The 25289-nt window shown below is 39.8% G+C and overlaps 1 protein-coding gene across 1 annotated transcript in view; it reads right to left on the reverse strand.

The window, feature by feature from the left end:
- LOC116266903 (DNA topoisomerase 3-alpha) overlaps positions 1-25289 on the reverse strand; it is an 82473-nt gene that overhangs the window by 50699 nt on the left and 6485 nt on the right. The window contains exons 9-14 of the mRNA XM_031648369.2: positions 13307-13486; positions 13095-13223; positions 12108-12182; positions 11394-11483; positions 8884-8988; positions 1361-1395 (exon numbers count right to left, since the gene is read on the reverse strand). Of these exons, the coding sequence (XP_031504229.1) occupies positions 1361-1395; positions 8884-8988; positions 11394-11483; positions 12108-12182; positions 13095-13223; positions 13307-13486 (614 nt within the window). The remainder of the gene's footprint in view (positions 1-1360; positions 1396-8883; positions 8989-11393; positions 11484-12107; positions 12183-13094; positions 13224-13306; positions 13487-25289) is intronic.

Consider the following 25289-nt stretch of genomic DNA (forward strand, 5'->3'; position numbering starts at 1 on the left):
GTCTGGCTGCTAGTGGGCACCAACTCCTCCTCATTCGTGGTTTTTTCTCCCTCGTGTTGAGGGTTTTCCACGTTACATCGTGATCATTGCTTCTCTTCCTCTTCTTCTTGTTCGTATCTCTACAGGGGGCTAAACCTGCCACTCTTCCCATGAACCCTCGCATTCATATACATGATGATGAATCAGAACATTTTGACTCTAAATCTTACAGATCTCTAATAGGAAAACTGCTATATTTGACTATCACTCGCCTTGACATTAGCTTCGCTGTGAATAAACTAAGTCAGTTCATGGAGAAACCCAGGAAAGTTCATTGAGACGCTGCTCTAATGGTTGTCAGATACCTGAAATCAGCCCCAGAAAAGGGGTTATGATTCAAAAAGGGAGAAGGTGTTAACATTGAAGCATATAGTGATGTTGATTATGCAGGATTTGTAGATGACAGAAAGTCTACTACAGGTTTTTGTGTCTTTGTGGGAGGTAATTTTATTTCTTGGAGGAGCAAGAAGCAGAATGTGGTGGCTCGATCTAGTGCTAGAATGTGGTGGCTCGATCTAGTGCTGAGTCAGAATATAGGGCTATGGCTCAAACTGCGGCTGAAATGTCATGGGTCAGATCATTACTTCTAGAGTTGGGTGTTTCAATGAATCTCCCAATGAAGATGTATTGTGATAACAAGGCGGCTACCTATATTGCTAACAATCCTGTCTTTCATGAGAGGACAAAACATATTGAAGTGGATTGCCACTATTTCGAGAAGGAATTATTAAAACTATTCATGTCTCCTCTGAAGATCAGGCAACTGATATGTTCACCAAGGCTCTTCCCATAGGCAATTTCCTGAGAGGTTGTAACAAGCAGAGCATGATTGATATCTATGCTCCAGCTTGAGGGGGAGAGTTAAAGAGTGTTTCTACAATACTAGAAAGTTGAAGAGTAGTTCTTTAAATATTTTCTTATATTTAGTGAACTGAATCTGTAATTGTTATATTGCCAACCCTAATCTCTTTTAATATGAGATTAGGGTCACGTGAATCATGAAGAAAGTGTTTCCTCTCTCTCTCTCTCTCTCTCTCTCTCTCGTCCCCTTCCTCCAATATTCAACAGGAGCTAAAAAGTTGATAACAGTGATTTGCACATAGTCAATGGCTCCAATACAAATGCACACACAAACATAGGAAACTTGCACAGAAGCTGCAACATGTACAACACAAATGAATACTAATGCCAACAAAGGTTTGCCACTGGGTAAGCAATCAAAGATTGCCTGATCTACTTTGATTCTTCTCTGTCTTCTAGCAGTTGCTCAAATTGCAATATATACACAAGCAAAAGTTTCTTACAGCAGAAAAAGGCATACCCCATTTCATCATATCCCATCACCAATGCCTCCCCCTGTAATAGAAAGAAACTACACTTCAAAAGAATATTTTCTCCAACTGCAGCCCAATAAAAAGTAAACTCATAATACCTCTAGTGTTCAGGTGAGTGAGACTGAATACCGTTACCAGTGTTAAAATATGTACATATGATGGCGTGTGTGGGTAGAGAGAAAGAGAGAGAGAAAGAGAGCTGGCTCATTAGTATATAGTATGTATTTTATCATCTCAGGAATTTTCTTTACGTATGTTTTCTATTCTTTTTTGTATTTCCTTTTTCTATTCTTTTTCGTATTTCCTTTTCCTTTTCAGGTTTTAGCTCAGTTCTGGTCAAGAATGACCCTTGACCAGGACTAAACTAGCCTTTGGCCAGCCACAACAGTCAGCTCAGTTTCCTTTGATGCATATATTGAGGGCATTACTCACTTTTTAACTTAATGCTTCATGTAAGTGTTTTTTAACAATAAACACTGATATTTAAGTGAAATTTCACTTGTGTCAGTTCTGTATTCACACATAAATATTGCTTTTTGGAGGATATTTGTGCATGGTATCAGTGTCAGATTCTTCAAGGAGACCATCAAGTTGGTAAAGGCTACTTAGGCTCTTTGAGGAGTGTTCTGGCTTTAACTCTCATTGTTTGTAAAGAAGGCTTTGCTGTGTCAGTTTTCAAGGCAAAGGGCTCTGACTTAAGTTAAAGAAACAATTCTGGAACCTGAGACTAAGCATACCAAAATAAATGGAGACATCTGTTAAGATGTATACAGATCAGGTCTGAATTCAGGTCTGATTTGGATGTGGTTCCAGACGTGTTTTGTGTTATGTATCATTGTAATTGTCACAAGTTATTAAGGATGTAATTGTCCTTTGCAAAAATAAGTCCTTTTTAAAAATAATGAAAGAATACTAAGTCACGACCCTTAAATTAGGAATAAGGCCCTTTTCTTCCATTGTTTTGTTCATTCTCTATTCAACGCAGATTCCAGCATGATATTTCAGATTTCAAACAAGGTAGAAGACCCAGGTTGAGATCCCAGGGCTGCACTCTCTACAGATCTAGTGTCTTTATCCAAGTCTTCTACCTCTCGATTTCTTCTCTCTCTTGATTTCTTCATATTCTAATTTCCTGTATTTCTGAATTTGACTTCTCCAAGTCCTGTTTTCTCTTCTTATTTTTATTCCTTCCTTAAATCTGAACTGCCTTTATTTGACATGGTTTAGGGAAAGACGTGTTACGTATAGTGCACTTATGTTTGGATCTGGACTGGATCCAAACTATATAGTATAATTATGCATGTACCAAGGGGATAGCGTGTACGTAAGGGCACTGTTGTTATTTATTCTTATCCTTGTACTTTTTTGTCATTGTAACACATCTTCTTATGTTTGATAAGATAAAAGCATGCCTAGAACAAGTGTGGCTGCCATCATACTGTTCTTCATGCTGAACAAATCAGCATGTGAAGATCGTTCAGTCCAGACATGGCCAAAGAACTGTCAAGTGCAGTCAACGCAGCCATGTCTGTTTTTACCAAAAAATTGAACTTGGTCAAATCTGACCAAGTCTATCGTTTTCCAGAAAAGGAAAAACTTTCTTAAAACCATCTTAGCACGCATTGTTAGCTAATAAAAATCAATGTTCATCTCACGATTTACACCTTAGTACAAATATTATTTGTCATTTGTCTTGTCTGCTGTTTCAATGTCATTGTTTGTCAATGTTGTAGTTGTGAAATGTGAACAACTGGAGTTCTCAGCCTTTCTTAGTTAATAATACCGAAATAAAATTAGAATCATTTGATCTTTTGGTGAGCATGTTCCTGTTACTTTATCACATACACGTATGCACACGCACACACAGCATCATGTCCCTGTTTTGAAACTTTTTGAAATTACTCAGCACCCAACCCATGTCATATAACTTGTTTACTATTAGAAAGGTAGGCCCAAGAAACTTCCAAAAAAAAAAACTCCTAAGATGGTTTTTCAATCAAAAGTGATTTGACAGGAAATTGTGCTAAAATAAGAAATTTAAAAAAAAGGTAATTTCTAAAATGGGTTTAAAGTGGATCTAGGTTCTAAAAAAGTTGTACTAAAAATAGAAACTGAAACAACCTTCACTGTTGCATTTTCTTATGCTAAAGGGAATGCATAATAACCTCTTTTTTTTTTTGTTACTATAACTGAAGATCTCACGTTGAAAGACAAAGTGAGGCAACACAAAAGGAGCAAATATAAAGTCATAAAAATGAGGCTCAGGTTGTGACCTGCCAACTATACCCACATTATGCCAATGATGGACTGAAAGTCAGTGAGGCACCTACATAACCTGGAACTAGTGTGCATTGGATTTGAAATTTTAAACAAACGATACGACTCAAGAATTTGATATCTGCAGTAGTCCAGTGTCAGAAACATAAAAGAATATCATTCTTCTGGTAACTGATCGAGTTTCAAACTTTCAATTTCATTGTTAAACCAACTCTATGATAGCGACCCAAGTCACTTACCAAACCTCTTAAGTGGGCTTAAGAGGTCTAAGTATGTTGCAGTGTGGGTGTGAAAATATATGTACAATCCTCATCTCTTTACAATGCAAGTGATTATCAAAAATTTATGTAAGAAATTTATTTAAGCAGCATTATGCATACATGTCGTCAACACATTACCTAAATGATTATAAATTAAAAGTTTCTTTTCTCTCTCCATGTGTTAGATGATAAGATGTTGGATCTAATCTGATCCAGATCCAACACGTCTAACCATGTCTGAATGCATTTATCTAGGCAGGGTTATGATTGTAATTTTTGTAATTGTTTCATTGTAGACTCTAGGTTATTGTGTTGCTTCACTCTAGGCTCTAGATTATTGTGATTGTTTCATTCTAGATTCTTGTAAAATGTGTAGAGGAATCACTGTATAAATGAGTTGTGTGAGAATGTAAAATCTCACCTCCCTTCCTCATTTCTCTTTTCCTATTCTCTCTCTTATCTTTTCCTTGCTGAATCTGAACATGAGTTATACTTCGACACCCAAAATCTTACATGGTATCAGAGCAAGGTCTGGCTGGTTCTACCAAGGAGAATGTTTGAACAAACTTGAAATCTCCTGGTTGGTTTTCTCTTATACCCCTTCTAACATTCTGCTTCTAATCCTTCATCTATCTTGACAACACTTTTATATTTCTGTTAGTGTATATCTACGTCGATAGATATATAATTTATCATGGATATTCTCTCCCAATCCAATCTGTCCTCCAACTTCTTACCACACTTTATTTTTGAAAAACTAAACCATCTAACTACCTTACCTGGAAAAGGCAGATCACTCCTTTTATAAGGAGTCAGGATCTGTACGGGCATCTATGTCACACGGATACGGCAGTCTGGGCCACGTACCGGCGTCGACACATCGACACGCAGATCCCGATACTTGGACACGGCCGGATACCTTTTGGATCAGGTCTGGGTCAGACCCGATCCGAACCACTTTCATAACCTGTTTTAAAAGTTTTTAACCCTCGACGATCATTTTACGCTCGACCCTCAACTCCTTGTGGTGACAGCAGAGTAGTAGACAATGGCGGATTACGGCGACGGCAACAAGCTCCGGCGATCGACGGCGACAGACAGGTAAGTGTTTTTTTTTTCTTTTAGAAGTTAGGGTTTCAACTTTTGCCGATTTGGGGATTTGGGGATTTTGCCGATTTGTTCCATCTATTTCATTCCTTTTCTTTCTTATTTTGTTCTTCTGTTTCAGAGTTCCTCCTTTTCTCTTTGTATTTTCTTTGCCGTAACGAACTGCCGTTTCAGAGTTCATGCCCTCGTTGCCATCGTTTTTTCTCCTCAACTTATTATTTTGTTTATTGGATATGTCCTATATTTGAAGAGTGTCACAATCTGAAGTCTCTTTGTGCATTTGACTGGTTCTGGCTTTCTTGATTGCACAATCTGAAGTCTCTTCTTTTGTTGCTGAATCTCGTTTTTACATTAAACTGCATTTCTTTTTGTCTTTCTAATTTCCTGCCTTATGATTAACTGAATATGTATTTCTTCTCCTGAACTGGAAGTCTAGAATTCTTTGATCTGCCTTATGAGATTGGTGATGAAAAAACAATGTTTTGTTTGAGACTTTCTTTTGTATGATTTCTGAGATTGGAAGAGTGAATTATTAATTGCATGTTTTTTTTTATTATCATTTTTAATTTTTTTGAATATAATATTCGTCGTGTCCGCGTATCCTAAAATTTTGAAAATTGCCGTACCCATACCCATAGGGTACCCGTACCCGTATCCGTGTGACATAGACGGGCATCTTGATGGCTCCATCCCAAATTCTAACATTCTGCTCCTAATCCTTCATCTATCTTGACAACACTCTTATATTTTTGTTAGTATATATCTACGTCGATAGATATATAATTTATCATGGATATCTCTCTCAATCCAGTATGTCCTCCAACTTCTTACCACACCTTATTTCAAAAAAACTAAACCACTCCAACTTCCTTACCTGGAAAAGGCAGATCACTCCTTTCATAAGAAATCAGGATCTGTACGGTCATCTTGATGGCTCCATCCCAATCCCACCACAGTTCATTCAACAAGAGGTTAAGAATGAGAGAGGAGAGACAATTTCTACTCAGGAAATTCGTAACCCCCAATTTATAACATGGATGAAACGAGATCAAAGTCTTGTTGTGTATATCACATCAACGCTCTCTCAAGAAGTGTTAATTTCTCTTTCTGATGACTGTACAGTAGGACAATTATGGATCAGTCTTGCTGAAACCTATTCTCAAATTTTAGAGGCATGTATTCTATATTTGAAGAAGGAATTTCAGAATCTCAGCAAACGGTCAATGTCAATTATGGAATATTTGTGACGTTTTAAAGGATAGCTGATCGGTTGGGAGTTGCTGGATATGTTGTTTTCGACAAAGAAAATGTCCAACAGACTATTAGCGGCCTTGGACCAGATTTTTATGCCTTCACTACTGCCCTTGAAGTTTTGCCTATCTTGCCCACCTTCAATGAACTTCAGGACAAGCTGCTTCAACATGCAATGAACATGAACCCATGTTCAGATTCAGCAAAGGAAAGATAAGATGGTAAAGTTGACAAAGTTTGTATCATCTACAAGTTTAGAAATTGAAATAATATTCTTTTTGATATTTGGAGCAAGGGCAACATTTGACAAAGATAGTGGAAATGGTGATGTTGGAAGAGAAATTTGTGCATTTCCAATATGCGTGATAGGATGAAAACTTTCGTCACCTGTAACTATATTACTTTTACCAGAATAGGAAAAAAGGTCATGTAACTTACCAGCATTTCCAGTTACACGAGTAGCAGCACCTGAATCCAAATACCATTCGCCTTGATCATTTTGTTTCACTGTCATCTTGGAGAAGACAGTCATAAGTATTTGTTGTCCATTGGCTGGTGGGAGTTTGATCTAAACTTGTAGATGATACAAACTTTGTCAACATCACCATCTTATCTTTCCTTTGCTGAATCTGAATGTGGGTTCATGTTCATTGCATGTTGAAGCAGCTTGCCCTAAAGTTCATTGAAGGTGGGCAAGATAGGCAAAACTTTAAGGGCAGTAGTGAAGGCATAAAAATCTGATCCAAGGCCGCTAATAGTCTGCTGTACTTTTTCTTTGTCAGAAACAACATATCCAGCCACTCCCAACCGATCAGCTATCCTGTAAAACGTTCCAAATATTCCACAATTGACATTGATCCTTTGCTGAGATTCTGAAATTCCTTCTTCAAATATAGAATACATGCCTCTGAAATTTGAGAATAGGTTTCAGCAAGACTGATCCATAACTGTCCTACTGTACAGTCATCAGAAAGAGAAATCAACACTTCTTGAGAGAGCGTTGATGTGATATACACAACAAGACTTTGATCTCGTTTCATCCATGTTATAAATTGGGGGTTACGAATTTCCTGAGTGGAAATTGTCTCTCCTCTCTCATTCTTAACCTCTTGTTGAATGAACTGTGGTGGGATTGGGATGGAGCCATCAAGATGCCCGTACAGATCCTGACACCTTATGAAAAAGGAGTGATCTGCCTTTTCCAGGTAAGGTAGTTGGAGTGCTTTAGTTTTTCAGAAATAAGGTGTGGTAAGAAGTTGGAGGACATACTGGATTGGGAGAGAATATCCATGATAAATTATATATCTACCGAGGTAGATATATACTAACAGAAATATAAGAGTGTTGTCTAGATAGATGAAGGATTAGGAGCAGAATGTTAGAATTTGGGATGGAGTCATCAAGATGCCCGTACAGATCCTGACTCCTTATAAAAGGAGTGATCTGCCTTTTCCAAGTAAGGTAGTTAGAGTGGTTTAGTTTTTCAAAAATAAGTGTGGTAAAAAGTTGGAGGACAGACTGGATTGGGAGAGAATATCCATGATAAATTATATATCTATCGACGTAGATATACACTAACAGAAATATAAAAGTGTTGTCAAGATAGATGAAGGATTAGAAGCAGAATGTTAGAAGGGGTATAAGAGAAAACCAACCAAGAGATTTCAAGTTTGTTCAAACATTCTCCTTGGTAGAACCAGCCAGACCTTGCTCTGATACCATGTAAGGTTTTGGGTGTCGAAGTATAACTCATGTTCAGATTCAGCAAGGAAAAGATAAGAGAGAGAATAGGAAAAGAGAAATGAGGAAGGGAGGTGAGATTTTACATTCTCACACAACTCATTTATACAGTGATTCCTCTACACATTTTACAAGAATCTAGAATGAAACAATCACAATAATCTAGAGCCTAGAGTGAAGCAACACAATAACCTAGAGTCTATAATCAAACAATTACTAAAATTACAATCATAACCCTGCCTAGATAAATGTGTTCAGACATGGTCAGAATTGTTGGATCTGAATCAGTAAACGTGTTGGATCTACATCAGATTAGATCCAACATCTTATCACAATCAACTGACACTAGGCACAATAACAAAGAAACACCACTAGACAAGTACCCGTATATTGAGTCAAGGTACTAGATAGTACCTGTATCTTCTGACTCATAAATGTAACAAAGATTCTGAAATATACTTTAAGGTATGCATTTATAATGATGGCTTCCAAGAAAGCTGTCAAATTTAAAAATAATTTGCTGAAAAATCAAAATGTAGGAAAATTGCATGGTAAAGAAAAAGATGCCAGCAAGCATCCAATGCTAAGATCCACTTCAAACCAATATGTCGTTATAGAGCATGAACAGTCTAATAGAAAGCTCAAACTGATGCTATTGTTACCATTGTGAAATGACAAATGGATGCTATCATTACCATTGCAAAAAGGAAAAGAACTTGATGACTGACCAACATAAGAATTAAGGGCACTCTATGAAGCTATAAAACCTCAGCCTCTCCTTACACATATTCTCATTCATACAATCATAGGAAGACATAGAGTAACTATTTTCAAATGTTCATGCTTCTGGTGGAACAATAAAGTTTGCAAATTACCAAATTTGTGGGTGAGAAGCGAGTATTTGAATCTTTGACAGCATAAAACCTATCAAGAAGCTTTTTGATATGATCATGCATTGTAGCATCTGTCCCAATACCTGCCTAATCAATAGAAAAATATGTAAGACAAAAGGCATAAGCACAAACATAAATTTGGATAAAATCTATGCAGTTAAACTACGCTGAGCATGCCTAGGTGTCTGATCCAATAAAAGAGACTAGACTCGGCCTATATGGTAAAACATGACAAGGTGCCCAATGAATTTTCGAATCAGTGTTTTTTCTCTGTTTTCACTTTCTAGTTATCATGAAGCAAGCCATAATCTCAAGCTGGCCTCATTTATTTGCATAACACGAACAAGATAATGAAATGAAGTTTCAGAGGATTTTTTCTCCAGATCTGTACATTGCTAACATCAGGAAATGGAACAATCGCGAATTTCGGGTAACTAGCCAAGCTGCTGAAGTAGCTAAAGTAGTGATAAATCCTGTAAATAAAATGGGCATCTTCTCTTTATTTCCCAAGTCTCTAGTGAGTTACAGACAGAGTTAAAAAAGATCAAAATAGCAATCATATCAAAGTGGTAAATCGAATTGTTATTCAAACATATATAATTGATCCGTTTTGACTAAACAGAAAAAGACCTAAACTAAATTGAGTTTTTTGCCCTGTCCAAGTATAAATCAATGCTTCCATAGATTCGATCGTGTTTTACAATTATAGCTTCCATACCTGTTCATTTGGGATCGTGCGCTTCTTGGACCCGAGACTCTTGAGGAATCCTTATCAAATTGAGACTAGTAACTAATCCCAGTTATTAATGACTGGACGAAACAAATAAATAACCCCTCACCTGACACTTCCGTGCTTGGTGGAGAAGAAGCGAACAAAGGTGACACGTAAAAGAAAATAACAAAAAGAGGGGGAAGAAAAGAACACCGCCCTATTGTTCCGATGGAGAGAAGAACCTATGATTAGCTTTTCGGGAAATTTCCAAACGAACAATTTCAACGTGATTACTAATCCTTAACTTTTCGAGGAATCCTTCATCAGTGCTTGTGAATGACTAACTTTCTCAATCTTTTCGACCTTGGCTCCACCTGTGTCCGCGTTCCCGAAGGCACCCCTCTCTTTCAAGAGGGTTCGCGGCATGTCAAGCGCCCCGACATTACCCACTTGTCCAACTGTTGCTGAGCTGGGGATATTCCCGATACTCACAAAGAAAGAAGTAAGTGACTTAGACAAAAAGAGAAGTGACTTGGACAAAAAGAAATGCTGCAGCTGTATCTAGTGTGTCACGCTAGGAATTGATAAACAACTTTCTATCTCCGTTGAAACTCATGTAATTAACTTAACCTCTTCAGGTTATTTGATTTGGCCAATCCAAGAAGGGATAGATCTCCATCCAAATAAAACAATGTTAAGAATTATCAATGGGAATCTAATATCAACTTGAATGTTTCTCATTGTAGTGATAATTCATCTGCAATATCAGCAAGCATCCAGCTAAATACAACTGCATTAACTGTGATTCACTAAATTGGTAGTGGTCAAACCACAGATATTATTGTTTCTTCATCTCATGCATAAAGACGAAGTGAATTCTCAAGTTTCATCACATGGACAAATATGTTAATTTTCAAGTTTAAAACAACAGGTTTGAAGGTTCATGGAGTAGTCTGTGCTAGCAGCAGTAAGTGGTGGAACCACAGCTGATTCTGGTAATTCTAAACTTTGTATCTAATAACATTATCAAACCCATTATTGGAGCCACGAAGAAAGGAAAAAACTACACCATAGCGTAAATAAAGTTGCATCTTCCTTGTTATCACAAGGCATAAGTTCAGATATCTAGGTGGAAAAATCCATTTGAAACACAACGCCATAAACATTTGAAATCAAGAACATTAGAAGTGTGTGGCCAGAAGACGGGCCTTTTTTCTTCCAATCACCTATTTTTTTTCCTATTCTCCAACCATCGACAAGTAGGAAAAGGGCCAGCTGGGGACACTAGACATGAGAGGCCCCAGATGCTGGAAGGATGAAAAATCACGTGTAGTATGCTTCTTGCCTTTGTCAATTGTTTGTCAATTTCAGCCCATTTCATCCATCCACCAGATGAAGAAAAGGCTTAGTGAGGCTACTTTGTCAAGCAAACCCAACCAGCCTGCTTTTCAGATGGTACATATCCAAAAAAAAGGCTATTTTTCCACCTTTTTTAAACACAAAAACATGCCCTATATTTTTTGGCATCCAAATAGTGAACAAATGAGGCGTTTGGCAAACTTTATATGCCAAAAACCTAGTTTCTCTAAACCAGCTTTTTGCCCTTCTCAAGCCCAAAAGTTTTTGCTTATGCATTTTATTGTTTACTTAGCCCCTGATGTCCTCATGACTTGATCCACATGCATATGATCATGTAAACAAGTACAGGAAAGAGAAAAAAAATTCAATTCAGACCAATGATTTAAATGAAATATTCACATTCCAATCAAGTTCTTCTCACCTTATCCATACAGCCTAGCAGATCAGACTCACTCAAAAGAGGTGGAGGTCTTGTAACGCTAGAATCAAGGGTCAACGTGGTTGGCAGGAACTGCAATATTAGAAAGCAGAGTTATGGTTGTTGCAATTATCCAGCATGGAAATCTTGTTCTAACAAACACATCCAGATGACTTAACAGCTAAGATTCTGTGATGACTATGCACTTTGGTGGCAAATGCATCTCTTGTTTGACCAGCAATTGTGTAAGAGCTTCTAGAAATCACAATTTTTGATATACAAAAGCAGTTTCACATTTTCCAACATTTTTAAAAAGGAATTTTCACACAAAGGACAGCACTTTTGAAAAAAAGAACGGGACAATAAAAAAGGAAAAAAGAAAAAAGTGTGACATTTGAACAAAAAAAAAACTAAATGAGAAAATCAAGCTTCTTTCCGCTTTTTTGACATTTTTAAAAGCACAATTTTTTTTTATGTGTCCTAAACCTTTTGAAGTTTCTTTTAACATTTTCATAATTATTCTGAACATTTATCCATTTCTTTGTAAGAAAAATAGTAGAAAACTCCAATTTTCAGATTTTTTTTAATAATTTTGTTATTGAGTTTCTCCCCAAGAAAACAAACTTCCCATTTCATACCAAGCAAAACCTCGTCAATAAAAACCCAAGAACGTCATTTGAATATAAAAAAGTAACAATGAACCAAACAAGTACAAACCTGCTGACCAAGTTGATACATTGGAATTGTTGAACCACCCCAAGACTCAAATCTGTAGACATCAAGGTAATTTTTCTGTAGCAAAAAGGTGAAGTTACCTTGCAAGCTAAAAAGGAAGCATGCTTTCATCATTAGCCTGCATAAAAATAATCATAACAGCTTTGTTTGCAAACATAGCAACAAGAAGAATTTCACAAAAAAATCAGAGAACCTGCTTTCACTACCAAAAAAGAACTACATTCAGAAAAGAACTTCAATGGGACATAGTTACAAGCTATCTGGGTTTAACCGTTAAATTCTGACCTTTTCATACTAATGATAAATTTTGATTGTGATGACTTGTGCCAGAACCGACTTACATACCTGATCTTGTGGATATCTATTTCATGCATGCCACATATTTATGGATATTAAACTAGGATATGCTGCAGATAAGCAACATAAAAATGCCAATTTTTTAAAATCTAAATATGAAGATACAACATGCAAATGCTATGGTGCGCCTGAGCACCTACAGCTATGACTATGTTGTGAATGACACAGCTACTGGTGTCACCAATACCATTACAACTAGACCATATATGTGCATTCTGCATGATTTGTTTGATAGAAAAGATCTCTTAGATCATGTCCTTTTGTTATAAAAATATACATTTCAACCCATAGAAATTTGCACATGAATGGATTTGTTCCATACTCCAACACCACAATGTGGTCCTGCAAAAGAGCTCACTTTTGTGAAAGTTGGACGTTCCCAGCATGCAAATAGGGCCTAGCTATTAGATTGACAATGTGATTCTTGCCTGGAAGAGAAAAGATGGTAGGAGGAATTAGACCACAAGTTAAAACTAGCTAATTTCTGAAGTTGTTTCATACTTTCAACATTCTAATAGAAAAAATTTCCTAAGCCCATGTCATTAGAAAGAAAAATCAATCTCATGCGCAATATTTCTGAAAGATGATGAACAGAAACATAAAAATGCTTACCGCAAGTATCATCAGTCCACTTGCTGTAAACGACTCACCAGCAATGTCAATTTCAACTGTTGTTCCAGCACCGACAGCAGGTTGTGAAACACATGCAAGAAAGTGGCGAACAACAAGCTCATATAATCTCTGCAGTGTTTTAAATTTAGTTTTATTTGTTAGTTTACTACCAACCAAAAGAAAAAACAGTGGAAAGAGAAGAAATCACATGCATTATGATCTTGACTCCAACTGGCTTCTCCAGCTGAAAATTTTGTTGGATGAATGGGTGGGTGTGCCTTGTCATCATGACCGCCATTACTAGGGTTTCTCCAAAGACCAGACTCTGGATCCAAAAGACGTTGCGCATATAAACCCCAAGAAGGATGACCTTGCTGTTCCTGCACAATTGCCTGCCTCCAATAGGAAAAAACTTGTGAGCTATAAGCATGGACTCCATAAACTCTATATATACATATATGTAGTGACACACACACATACACATGCATACATCCATTCATATTATATATATTGTAGAAACATGCAACACACGAAAGAAGAAGAGGGGAACACACGATATACGTGGAAAAACCTCAGAAAGAGGAAAAAACCACGGGAAGCTCTAACCTAGGTGCACACCGCAACCCTAGGAGAGAGAAAAATATTTTCACTTAATCACACAATTACACTTAAGTGAAGATTATATAGGAGGGAGAGAAGAATGCCGCCTAGGGTACCGAGCCGGCCTCGGTACCCGTGCCCCATGGGACCGGGTCCAGAAATGGACCCGGTTCCCCATTACATCTATTTTAACACTCCCCCTCAAGCTTGGCATACATGTCAAACATGCCAAGCTTGCTAACATTTTTCTCAAATTGAGATGTACATAAAGACTTAGTTAAAACATCAGCAACTTGATCTTCAGACTTCATGTAGGGCAGGATCAACTCCTTAGAATCTATGCGTTCCCGTATGAAATGGCGATCGATCTCCACATGTTTGGTTCTGTCGTGCAATACTGGATTGTTTGCCAAGTTAATAGCCGACTTGTTGTCACAATACATCCTCATCTTCTCTTCCATTTTCACCCCAATATCTGCTAACAGAATTTTGAGCCATAACATTTCTGTAACCCCCATGGCAACCGCCCTGTATTCAGCCTCAGCACTGGACCTGGAACAAACTTCTTGTCTTTTACTTCTCCATACCACCAGGTTACCTCCAAGAAAGATGCAGTATCCTGTGGTAGACCTTCTAGTATCTGTGCAACCTGCCCAGTCGGCGTCAGAGTATCCTTCAATACTGAGTTGACTTTGTCGAGTATAGAGCAGTCCTTTCCCTGGGTCATTCTTTAGGTATCCCAATACTCTTTCAGCACTTTTCCAATGACAATCAGTAGGGGCATGCATAAACTGACTTAACACACCCACAGCATACGTAATATCCGGGCGAGTAAGGGTGAGATAAATGAGTTTACCAACCAGCCGCTGATACCTCCCTTTTCCTTCCTCATCCAAGATCGTCCCAGTTTTGATACTTATCCTTGTGCCAGACTCCATTGGAGTAAGAAAGGGCCTGCATCCCAGTTTACCTGTCTCTTTTAGAAGGTCCAAAGTGTATTTCCTTTGGCTCATAACAAGACCAGTCTCAGATCTAGCAATCTCAATTCCCAAAAAATACCTCAGTTTACCCAGATCTTTGAGGTCAAATTCAGCAGCTAACGTTTCTTTCATCTTCCTTTTTTCTTCTTCGTCATCACCTGTGACAATCATATCATCAACATATATTAGTAGGAGGCTCACCAGACCATTTCTCTGCTTGATGAAGAGGGTGTGATCACCATTTCCCTGTTTATATCCATTAGTCTTCATCACAACCCTTAGTCTTTCAAACCACGCTCTAGGGGACTGCTTGAGGCCATACAATGCTTTCTTGAGATAACAACACTTTCCTTTCTGCGCATATCCAGGCGGCATGCTCATATAGACTTCTTCCTCAAGGTGCCCATTCAAAAAGGCGTTCTTGACATCAAGTTGGTCCATGCTCCACTTCTTTTGTACTGCCAGAGCTAAGATGACCCTTACTGTCTTCAGTTTAGCAACAGGAGCGAACGTCTCAAGATAGTCAATCCCATATTTCTGGCTAAACCCCTTTGCAACAAGACGAGCTTTATAGCGTTCTACAGTGCCATCAGGTTTGTACTTCACAGTAAACACCCACTTGGAACCAACTAAGTGAGTTCCATTAGGAATATCAACAACCTCCCACGTATTGTTCTTTGCCAGGGCGTCCATCTCCTCTGTCATGGCCTGTAGCCATTTGGGATCCTCCCTGGCATCCTCCACTGACCTGGGAATAACAGTCATAGATAAAGAGGTAATAAAGCACTTGTAGTCTTTACTGAGTTTAGCATACGAGACAAATCTCTGAATAGGGTGAGAAGTACATGACCTGGTGCCTTTGCGTAGGGCTATGGGAAGATCTTCATTCATTGGACTTGGATCATCCGGGGAGCTCACAAGATCGGGATTGGTAACATCAACAACCTCCATCACATCATTCTTCTTCCTGGTGTATACCTGACCAAACAAATGATCACGGGACTGTTCTTCCACAGGGCCCCCTTCCATCTGACTGTCTCTGTCCTCACTGACTGTGTCATCCACACTCACACTCGGAGAACTAGCCGTGTAATCCAAGAAATCTGTGAACTGAATCAACTGATGCGAAGAATACTCGTCCACTCTCTCACCTAAACACTCCCCCTGAAGAGGATTCGCAGGAAAGTATGCCTCGTGTTCATGAAAGGTAACATCCCTGGAGACATAGACTCTGGAAGTGCTAGGGTCAACACACTTGTATCCCTTCTGAGTGGAGGAATACCCCAAAAAGACCGCTTTGATGGACCGAGGATCAAGTTTCTTGAGAGTGGGACTATGATCATGGACAAAGCAAATACACCCAAACACCCGAGGGGTCAAAGGCCAGGGACTCTGATCAGGCCACAAAGCAGAATAAGGGGAATGTCCATTCAACACACGAGTAGGCATACGGTTAATGAGATGAGCACTAGTGAGAAGTGCATCACCCCAATACCGCTTAGGGACATGACGTTGAAACATAAGGGCCCGGGTGACATTTAACAAATGACGGTTCTTCCTTTCAGCCACGCCATTCTGAGGAGGTGTGTAGCTACAGGATGTTTCATGTATAATACCTTTGCTTCGCAAGAAGTCATCAAGGGATAAGGAGACATACTCTCGAGCATTGTCAGTACGAAGGGTCTGAACAGGGGTTTGGAATTGAGTTTCAACAAATGCAACGAAGTTTTTGACAATGCCGGAAACCTCACTGCGTTCTTTCAACAAGTACACGAACGTACAACGAGAGTAGTCATCGATAAGAGTCATGAAATAACGAAAACCACGACCGGTGGGCACTCCCGAAGGACCCCAAACATCAGAGTGAACCAAAGCAAAAGGACGGCTGGTTTTATTGAACGAAATAGGGTACGAGGCCCTAACATGCTTAGACAACTGACACACTTCACAGGCGAAGGTGTCCAAAGAAACAGACCGAAACATCTTAGGAAACAAGTGTTTAATCAACTGAAAAGGAAGATGACCAAGTCTCTCGTGCCAGCGCATAATAGCGGATCTGTCCTCCACGTCAGATAACTGTCCACTGGTGGCTGAAATCAAAGCAGAGGCAACCTGTACTGGCATTCTGTAGAGACCATCAATAGCCGAACCAATCCCAATCTTCTGCCCCGTCCCCAAGTCCTGCAGTACACAACGATCAGCAGAAAATATTAGATTACAGTTTAGCTCTTTGGTAATACTGCTGACAGATAACAAATTCACGGGAATATTAGGAACATGCAGGGCATTATGAAGACAATATTTGTTCAGTAATGAGAAACTCCCTTTTCCAGCCACAGAAATAGAGGAACCATCAGCCATAGAAACACGCTGCTGCCCAGAAGTCAACTTGTATTCTTGAAACATCTTAGGGTCCCCGGTCATATGATGAGTAGCCCCACTGTCAACAATCCAATCACCAGGAGAGGAATTACCTTGATCACTTGTAGCAACAAGAGCCTGAGCTAATTTAACTCCATCAGACGTAGATGTGTCCTCTGACGTAGTAGAAAGGCGACTGATGTAAGCTTGTAGTTCCTTGATTTGATCAGGGGAAAGCCTCGATTTTTCACCACTTGAAGAACCACTCTGAGTTGAGTCCTGCACAAGAGGACCTCGCCGACTAGACGGAGGGCGACCACGAACAAGTCTCTTCTCAGGGTGAAGATCCCAACAAAAGTCAACAGAATGTCCTGATTTGTGACAATGTGTACATCGCCTAACAGGGCGTGGTCCAGACACAGAAGAACGGCTAACAAAGGCCGAGGGACCAGTCCCGTGACTAGGGTCAATTTGCATCACTTGACGCCTTTGTTCCTCTGATTCCACTCTGGCATAAACATCTTCTATTCCAGGAATCTCATCACAGTTGAGAATTTGACTCCGAATGGATTCAAACTCATCACGCAAGCCTCCAAGGAAGAGGAACGTTCGGTCCATCCATTCCTTTTCCCAGTACCGAGCATGATCAGAACCACAGTCCCAGTTATCATTCACATGATAATCAAGTTCCTCCCACTTAGTTTTCAGGGCTGCATAGAAGGAGGCAACAGACAGGTCACCCTGTTTCAGAGAATAGATACTGCGTTTAATCTGATACGTACGCAGAACCCGTTTCTTGCGACCATACATCCTTGCAAGCACAGTCCACATATCAAACGAAGTAGGCTTTCGCAGAATAAGAGGCTGAATATCAGCAGACACAGAGCTGATGATCCATACCTTAACCTGACTGTCTTCCAACACCCACGTTGCCCATTGAGGATCAGTTTTGCTGGGCGCCGGTTGGTCGCCTGTGATATAGGAAAGACGACCACGGCTCGTTATCCCAATCTCGAGAGCAGCAGACCAAGAAAGATAATTGTCTTTGGTCAGACGAATGGGCGTGACCTGAACCGGCAAGATCTCGCTCTTGGGAGCGCTGCCCGCGTCAAAGGCCATATCACTTTTAGGTGCAAGCTCTTCCGCCATCACAAGCAGTCAAGTCAGAGACAACCCCAGGCAGCAACAAGACAGCACGGCGGCGGCTGAAACACCAGCACCACACGGAACCTTAGGTGTCGGCGACGGTGCTGGATCGCCCGACGGCGGCGACGCAGAGGCGTGACGGCGCTGGACACCCACGGCAGCGGAAAGATGGGATGGCGCTGGATCGACCGACGACGGAAAAGGAGACACCCACGGCAGCGGAAGTCACAAGCGGCAACAGGCGACGGCGCTGGATCGTCTGAAGGCGGCGGCGCAGAAGATCCCAATGGTGGCGGCGCAGGAAACCCTAACGGCGCAGGCGGCTGCGGTGCAAGGACGACTACGAAAATACGAGACGAAGCCGAACGATCTCACAGCTCTGATACCATGTAGAAACATGCAACACACGAAAGAAGAAGAGGGGAACACACGATATACGTGGAAAAACCTCAGAAAGAGGAAAAAACCACGGGAAGCTCTAACCTAAGTGCACACCGCAACCCTAGGAGAGAGAAAATTATTTTCACTTAATCACACAATTACACTTAAGTGAAGATTATATAGGAGGGAGAGAAGAATGCCGCCTAGGGTACCGAGCCGGCCTCGGTACCCGTGCCCCATGGGACCGGGTCCAGAAATGGACCCGGTTCCCCATTACATCTATTTTAACATATATATATATATATATATATATATATATATATGATAATAATAATAACTAGATACTGTCATGTACAAACATGATAACCCTAACTACAATCTCCGATTCTCCCCCTATAATCATTCCACTCTTTTCAAACTACAATCCCTGTCTCTCCCTCTCTGATCATTCCTCTCTTTTCTCTCTCTGCATGCTCTCTTTGCACACACATTAGTAGCATGAGAGTATGTCTTCCTCAAGAAAGACCACATATCTTTGGCCTTGGTATAGTATGCAATTGTTGGAGCTATATGAAATTTCACGTTCTTCATAATCCACAACATAACAATGTAATTGTCTTCATCCCACATAGTATATTTTTCTCTTTTCTCAGTAGGTGCATCCTCCTCAAGAACATATTTCTTCCTATGACCAGCCACAGACATTATGAACACCCTAGACTATATTTCATAATTTGAACCATTAAGCTTGATCGTGGTTCTGTAAGAGAAGGAGTTTCCAACAATCTTGTATTCAGTAGAACCTTCGGATTTACTATTTTCAGCCACACTACATAAAGAAAACACAACTGGCGCATAAGTTAAGAGTCTCGGGTGTAGTTGCTAACCACAAATTTGAAACGTAATACCACTGACCAAGAATATCAGAGGAATAACAAAGGCACGACAATACAGTAGAATCTGTAAATCACTTATGACTCCAACTTCAAATCTGTAACTCTATAAATCAGGCAACAATTCTGAATAGTCCTGCTTCAGCCGATGACTGAAACTCCTTCTACCATCAACTGATGGCTGCTGCTAGCCTGCTACTCCTAAATACAGCTGTTCCACATAAAACTAACTGTCCACAACGCACGACATAGAGACAAACAATATCAACTAACAGATCTCATACTTACGATTTGCAGCAGTCCACAACTCACGAAGCCTTAACATACAGATTTCACATCCACGATTTGTAGATCATTCTGCTCCATACGATTCATGTAAAACTCTGGTCACAACTGAAGTAGCATCCATGACATCCACTTAAGGATCTGATCATGCCTTCCACATAGGCGTGATCAGGTCCTCCTCCACGCAGCACACCCAAACTCTATTCTCTTACCGCCTCCTTATTGGTGGATAAGAGGAAATAGAGATGGGCGACGAGAAGAGGGAAGAGCGAAGAGGTCGCTGGAGGAAGAGGTTGCCGGAGAAGGGAGTCGCCAGAGAACTTACTTGGTTGTCGATGCCAAAGATGGCTCTGAGACCATGTTACGATCAGAGAGAGAGAGAGAGGCCAAAATGTTATCATTAACGTGGCCCTAATCTTAAAGTTAAAGAGATTAGGGCTGGCAGTACAAGACTTACAACATTAGTCCAAGCAACATAAGAAAATATTAAAAGACCTACACTCCAACTTTCTAATATTGTAGAAACACTCTAATCGACTGTCTAGAGTATTTAACATCGATCATAAGTCAGAGTTGCATCAAATTGGAACTCAGTAAGAGAATGTTCCAGTGAGGATTGGAATAACTTGTTGGAATAAAGCACTTCTAAAACCAAACACATGAAGTAGACTATCTAGTTAAAACTGAAAAGTATTGTCACAAAAAACGGCGTTATATTAAAAAAAACGCGTATTTAACGCCAAAAAAGTTCCAGCCGAAAAAAAAGGGAAAAAGACGCGTTTTTTTTGAAAAAAACGGTAAATTTTAAAAAACGCGTATAAAACGCGTATAAAATGATTTTTTGAGCTTTCTTTTAACGTGCGACTGTAAATGGCATAGCTTGTAATATTGTTTAAGACGTTGGCTTTTTTTTAAACTTGTTCGACCTTTTAGTGGCAAAAAAGTATTTTCACACAGGAAAAGAGGGCTTAGGGTTAAAAACTTGAAATCGAAAGAGGCGTAAGCGTAACAGGCGTTCGAAGGAAGTTTCGAACTTCTTCTTCGAGTGAGGTGAGAACTTCTTCCTTCGTCCGTTCCTCGACCTCACCTCTCAATCGGCTGAAGAGGGGCGTTTTTCGGCTGAAGAGGGGCGTTTTCATCCAGCTGAAGAGGAGGGCATTCATTCGACTTCCTTCGTCTCCATCTCTTTTTCATTCGAGCGGTGACAGGTTCTCTTTCCAAGTTTCCATTTCGTTTTTTAATTTTTTTACAACGTATAGACTATAGACTATTAAGTATTAACTATAGTATACATGTGTTGTTCGATTTTTCTTTTTTCTTGTTGTCGTATGCATCAATGCATGCCTTCGTCTCCATCTAGCCTTCTTAACTATACTATAATGTTATGAGAGCATTTTGGAATCCTAACAAACCTGGACGTACAAAAAAATTGTAGATAATCAGTATGTGCAACTTCTGTTTCTTATTGTTAGCTCAGATAGTGGTTGGATTGCAGGGTTTTATTAATCTTGTGTGTATGATTCCTAGTGTGATGGGCACGTAGATACTGTTTTCATTGACTGTTTGTGCAACACAGTAATTGCTCTTATTCATTTATCCCGTAGCTACATATAAATGCTTTTAGACTGATATGTAGTATCTTACGATTTTGATGAATTAAGGCCGTAAATAGTTGATAGGCCATCATGGCTTTAGTGGGTATTCTTGCAAAGGAATCTATTGCTATGGAGTATGGTGGACCGTGACAAGGCTTCAATGGGAGCTTTGTTAGTTATGTATTTGTCATTTCATTATCTAATTTTAATGTGTTGCTTATCTAGTCATTTTTCAATGTTTCTTTTAATTTCTCATTTACTTTCTTTTTATATAATTATCAGGATTATTTATTTATTTTTTAAAAATTTGCCATCCTTTTCCCGTTTTATTCCCGAGATTTTCGGCTTCGCCGTATTATACCCGTTTTTTTCATCGCCGTATTATACACGTCCACGTCTTTTGTGACAATGCTTAAAAGCACTAAAAAGGCCTAGGCGGCAGCCATAAAAACTTACGCACAATCTAAGCAGCGCCTACTTAGGGCCTAAGGGTCCTGTTCAACAAAAGGAAAGGAGGAAAATAAAAAGAGGAAAAAGCACCAAAGTGGGGCTCTTGAGAAAATCCTACCTCAATCACTATATTGGGCAATAGAACTGTTACAATTGAGGTAAACGAGAGAGATGTTGAGGAAAGGAGAAAATGAGAGAGAGAGACAAAGAAAGAGAGCCAAAAAGAAAATCCTTATTAACGTAACCCTAATCTCCTTTTAAAGAGATTAGGGCTGGCTGTACAAACTTTATAAAAACAGTCCAACTACTATAAGAAAATATTTAAAGACCTCTCTAATTTTTTAATATTACAAAAACACTCTTTAACACTTCCCCTCAAGCTGAAGCATATATATCAATCATGCTCAGCTTGTTACAACATCTCAGGAAATCGCCTCTAGGAAGAGCTTTGGTGAGGATATCAGTTGTCTGATCTTCTAAGGAGACATGAATGGTGTTAACAATTCCTTCTTGAACTAGGTACTGAACATAGTGGCAATCCACTTCAATGTGTTTCGTCCTCTCATGGAAAACAGGATTGGTAGCAATATAGGTCGATGCCTTGTTGTCACAATACGTCTTCATTGAGAGATTCACTGAAACACCCAACTCTAGAAGCAATGATCTGACCCATGACATTTCAACCACAGTTTGAGCCATAGTCCTATATTTCGACTCAGCACTATCCTATATTTCGACTCAGCACTAGATTGAGCTACCACATTCTGCTTCTTGCTCCTCCAAGTAATAAGATTACTTCCCACAAAGACACAAAAACCTGTAGTAGACTTCCTGTCATCTACAGATCCTGCACAATCAGCATCACTATATGCTTCCATGTCAACACCTTCTCCCTTTTTGAACCATAACCCCTTTCCGGGGCTGGTTTCAAGTATCTGACAATCATTAGAATAGCGTCCCAATGAACTTTCCGGGGTTTTTCCATGAACTGACTTAGCTTATTCACAACGAAGCTAATGTCGGGGTGAGTGACAGTCAAATATAACAGTTTCCCTATCAGAGATCTGTAAGTTCTAGAGCCAAAAGGCTTTGATTCATCATCATGTATATGAATGTGGGGATTCATAGGAAGTGTGACACGTTTAGCCCCCAATAAACTTGCCCCCAATAAACTTGTGTCCTGTAGAAGATCAAGAGCATATTTTCTTTGAGACATACAACTCCTTTACTACTACGAGCCACCTCAATACCAAGAAAATAATGGAGTTGTCCAAGGTCTTTTGTAACAAAGTGTTGTTGTAAAAAACTCCTTTGTCTGAGCCATTTCTTGATTGTTTTCTCCAGTGATAACAATATCATCCACGTATATAATCAATATCATTATACCAGATATGCCTCGCTTGATAAACAACAAGTAATCAAGCTGGGATCATCGAAATCCATATTTAGATAAAACCTCAGTTAGCTTATGGAACCATGCACGAGGACTCTGTTTAAGTCCATAAATAGCCTTTTTTAATTTGCATACCTTGGAACACTCCCCCTGTCGCTCAAAAACAGGTGGTTGGAGCACTAGAAAGCTTACCTGCATCACCAGTCACATGGGCTGCAGCACCAGAATCCACATACCATTGTCCTTCTTCATTTTGCTTAATATTGACTTTAGACAAGGCCGTCATTAAAATCTGTTGCACATAAGTAGGAATGTTTGATGTTGCAATCGTGTTCAATACAGCTGACCCTGCTGCCTTATTGTCACGCCTGACTTGTTTTCCCTTGTTTTGAGGGTTATGCCAACATTCTGACTTCACATGACCTCTCTTATTGCAATAAAAGCAAGTAGGTCTGAGCATTTGTATTTGGCGTTGGAAGAATACCTCTCGCCATGCCTGCCTGTGAGTTCCAAACCCTAGGACGGCTTCCTTGCAAAGCATGGGTCCTGGTGACTAACACATTGTGACTGCCAGAAGGAAATAATTCTTGTCGTTGTATACGACTTGCTTCATGTTGAATCAATTTTGCTTTCAGGTCTTCAAAAGAGGGAAGAACAAGTAAGACCTCTAAAGCAGTGTAGAAAACATCAAAATCTGACCCCAAACCACTCAAAGCCTGTTGTACCTTGTCCTTGTCACTGACTGGGTGCCCGATGATTGCAAGTTGGTCACTGACATTTTTTATTTCATGTATGTATTCCAAAATTGAACGTGTTCCTCGATTGATATCTTCAAGTTGCCTCTTGAGTTGTAGAAATCTTGCTTCCAATACTTGAGAATACGTGGTAGTGAGTACATTCCACAACTCCAATGCTGAAAGATCATCAATTCAACGCCCGCCAGAACTTCTTCTGACAATGTGGAGGTGATATATGCTACGAGGGATTGATCATGTGCCATCCACATTTCATATTCAGGATTAATTTCAGCAACGGTTTCTTGAATTTGCCCTGCAGCATTCTTCACCTCTCGCATGATCCATTCGGGTGGCGCAGGTGTGGTGCCATTGAGATGACCATAGAGACGATGACTCTTGATGAAGGGGACTATTTGACGTTTCCAAGTCAAATAGTTGATGTGATTCAGCTTTTGAGAGATGAGTTGAGAGAGGAAACTGGACGACAATATGGAAGAATTGCGGTTGTGATGGTCCATGGTTGATTTTGAGGCTAAACGTATAAGGATGAAGGCTTACAGTAGATACTAGGGTAGATGATAGCAACCAGAAAAACGGAATTTTAGATTAGGGTAGACGTCAAGAATAAGAGCAGAGATCAAGGATTTTAGGGTTAGGTCAAAGATTTTAGGGTTAGGGCAGAAAACAGAAATTAGGGCTGAAATTAGGGCAGAGATTTTAGGGTAGGGCAAAGATCAAGGGATTTTAGGGTTAGGGCAGAAAAACAGAAATTAGGGCAGAGATTTTAGGGTTAGGGCAGCAAACAGAAATTAGGGCAGAGAATGAGACTTGTTACCGGACAATCTCAGTGGCCACAACCTGGCTCTGATACCATGTAAGATTTTGAGATATTGCGCCAAACCACTGGATTGAATCCTTTGCAGATGCGAGAAGAGAGGAAGAGGCGGTGACTGCACGTGCAATGGAGAGAGAGAAGAAAAGAGGGCAGCAACCGTGGCCCTTCCTCCTTGTCATTAATATAACCTAATGTATGCTACAAGTAAATACAGAAAACAACAAGTATTTACAAGTATGCCACCACCCATTATGTTTAGGTATATGGGCAAGCTGGATCGGGTCTGTAGACCCGATCCAATTTGTACAATCTTAACATGATCGTCACTTCATTCGTGAAAGGATTGATGCTAAAGAGTTAATTTTACCTTACATGAAGTCTGAAGACCAAACCGCTGATGTTCTAACGAAAGCTCTATCTTCGACTTCGTTCGAGACAAATGTATCAAAGTTGGGCATGTTTGATATGTATGTCCAACTTGAGGGGGAGTGTTGAAGCATGTTAGATGGGTCTCGGGACCGGGTCTGGATCCATACCCG

The sequence above is a fragment of the Nymphaea colorata genome, chromosome 13 (assembly GCF_008831285.2).
Source record: "Nymphaea colorata isolate Beijing-Zhang1983 chromosome 13, ASM883128v2, whole genome shotgun sequence".
NCBI lineage: Eukaryota > Viridiplantae > Streptophyta > Magnoliopsida > Nymphaeales > Nymphaeaceae > Nymphaea > Nymphaea colorata.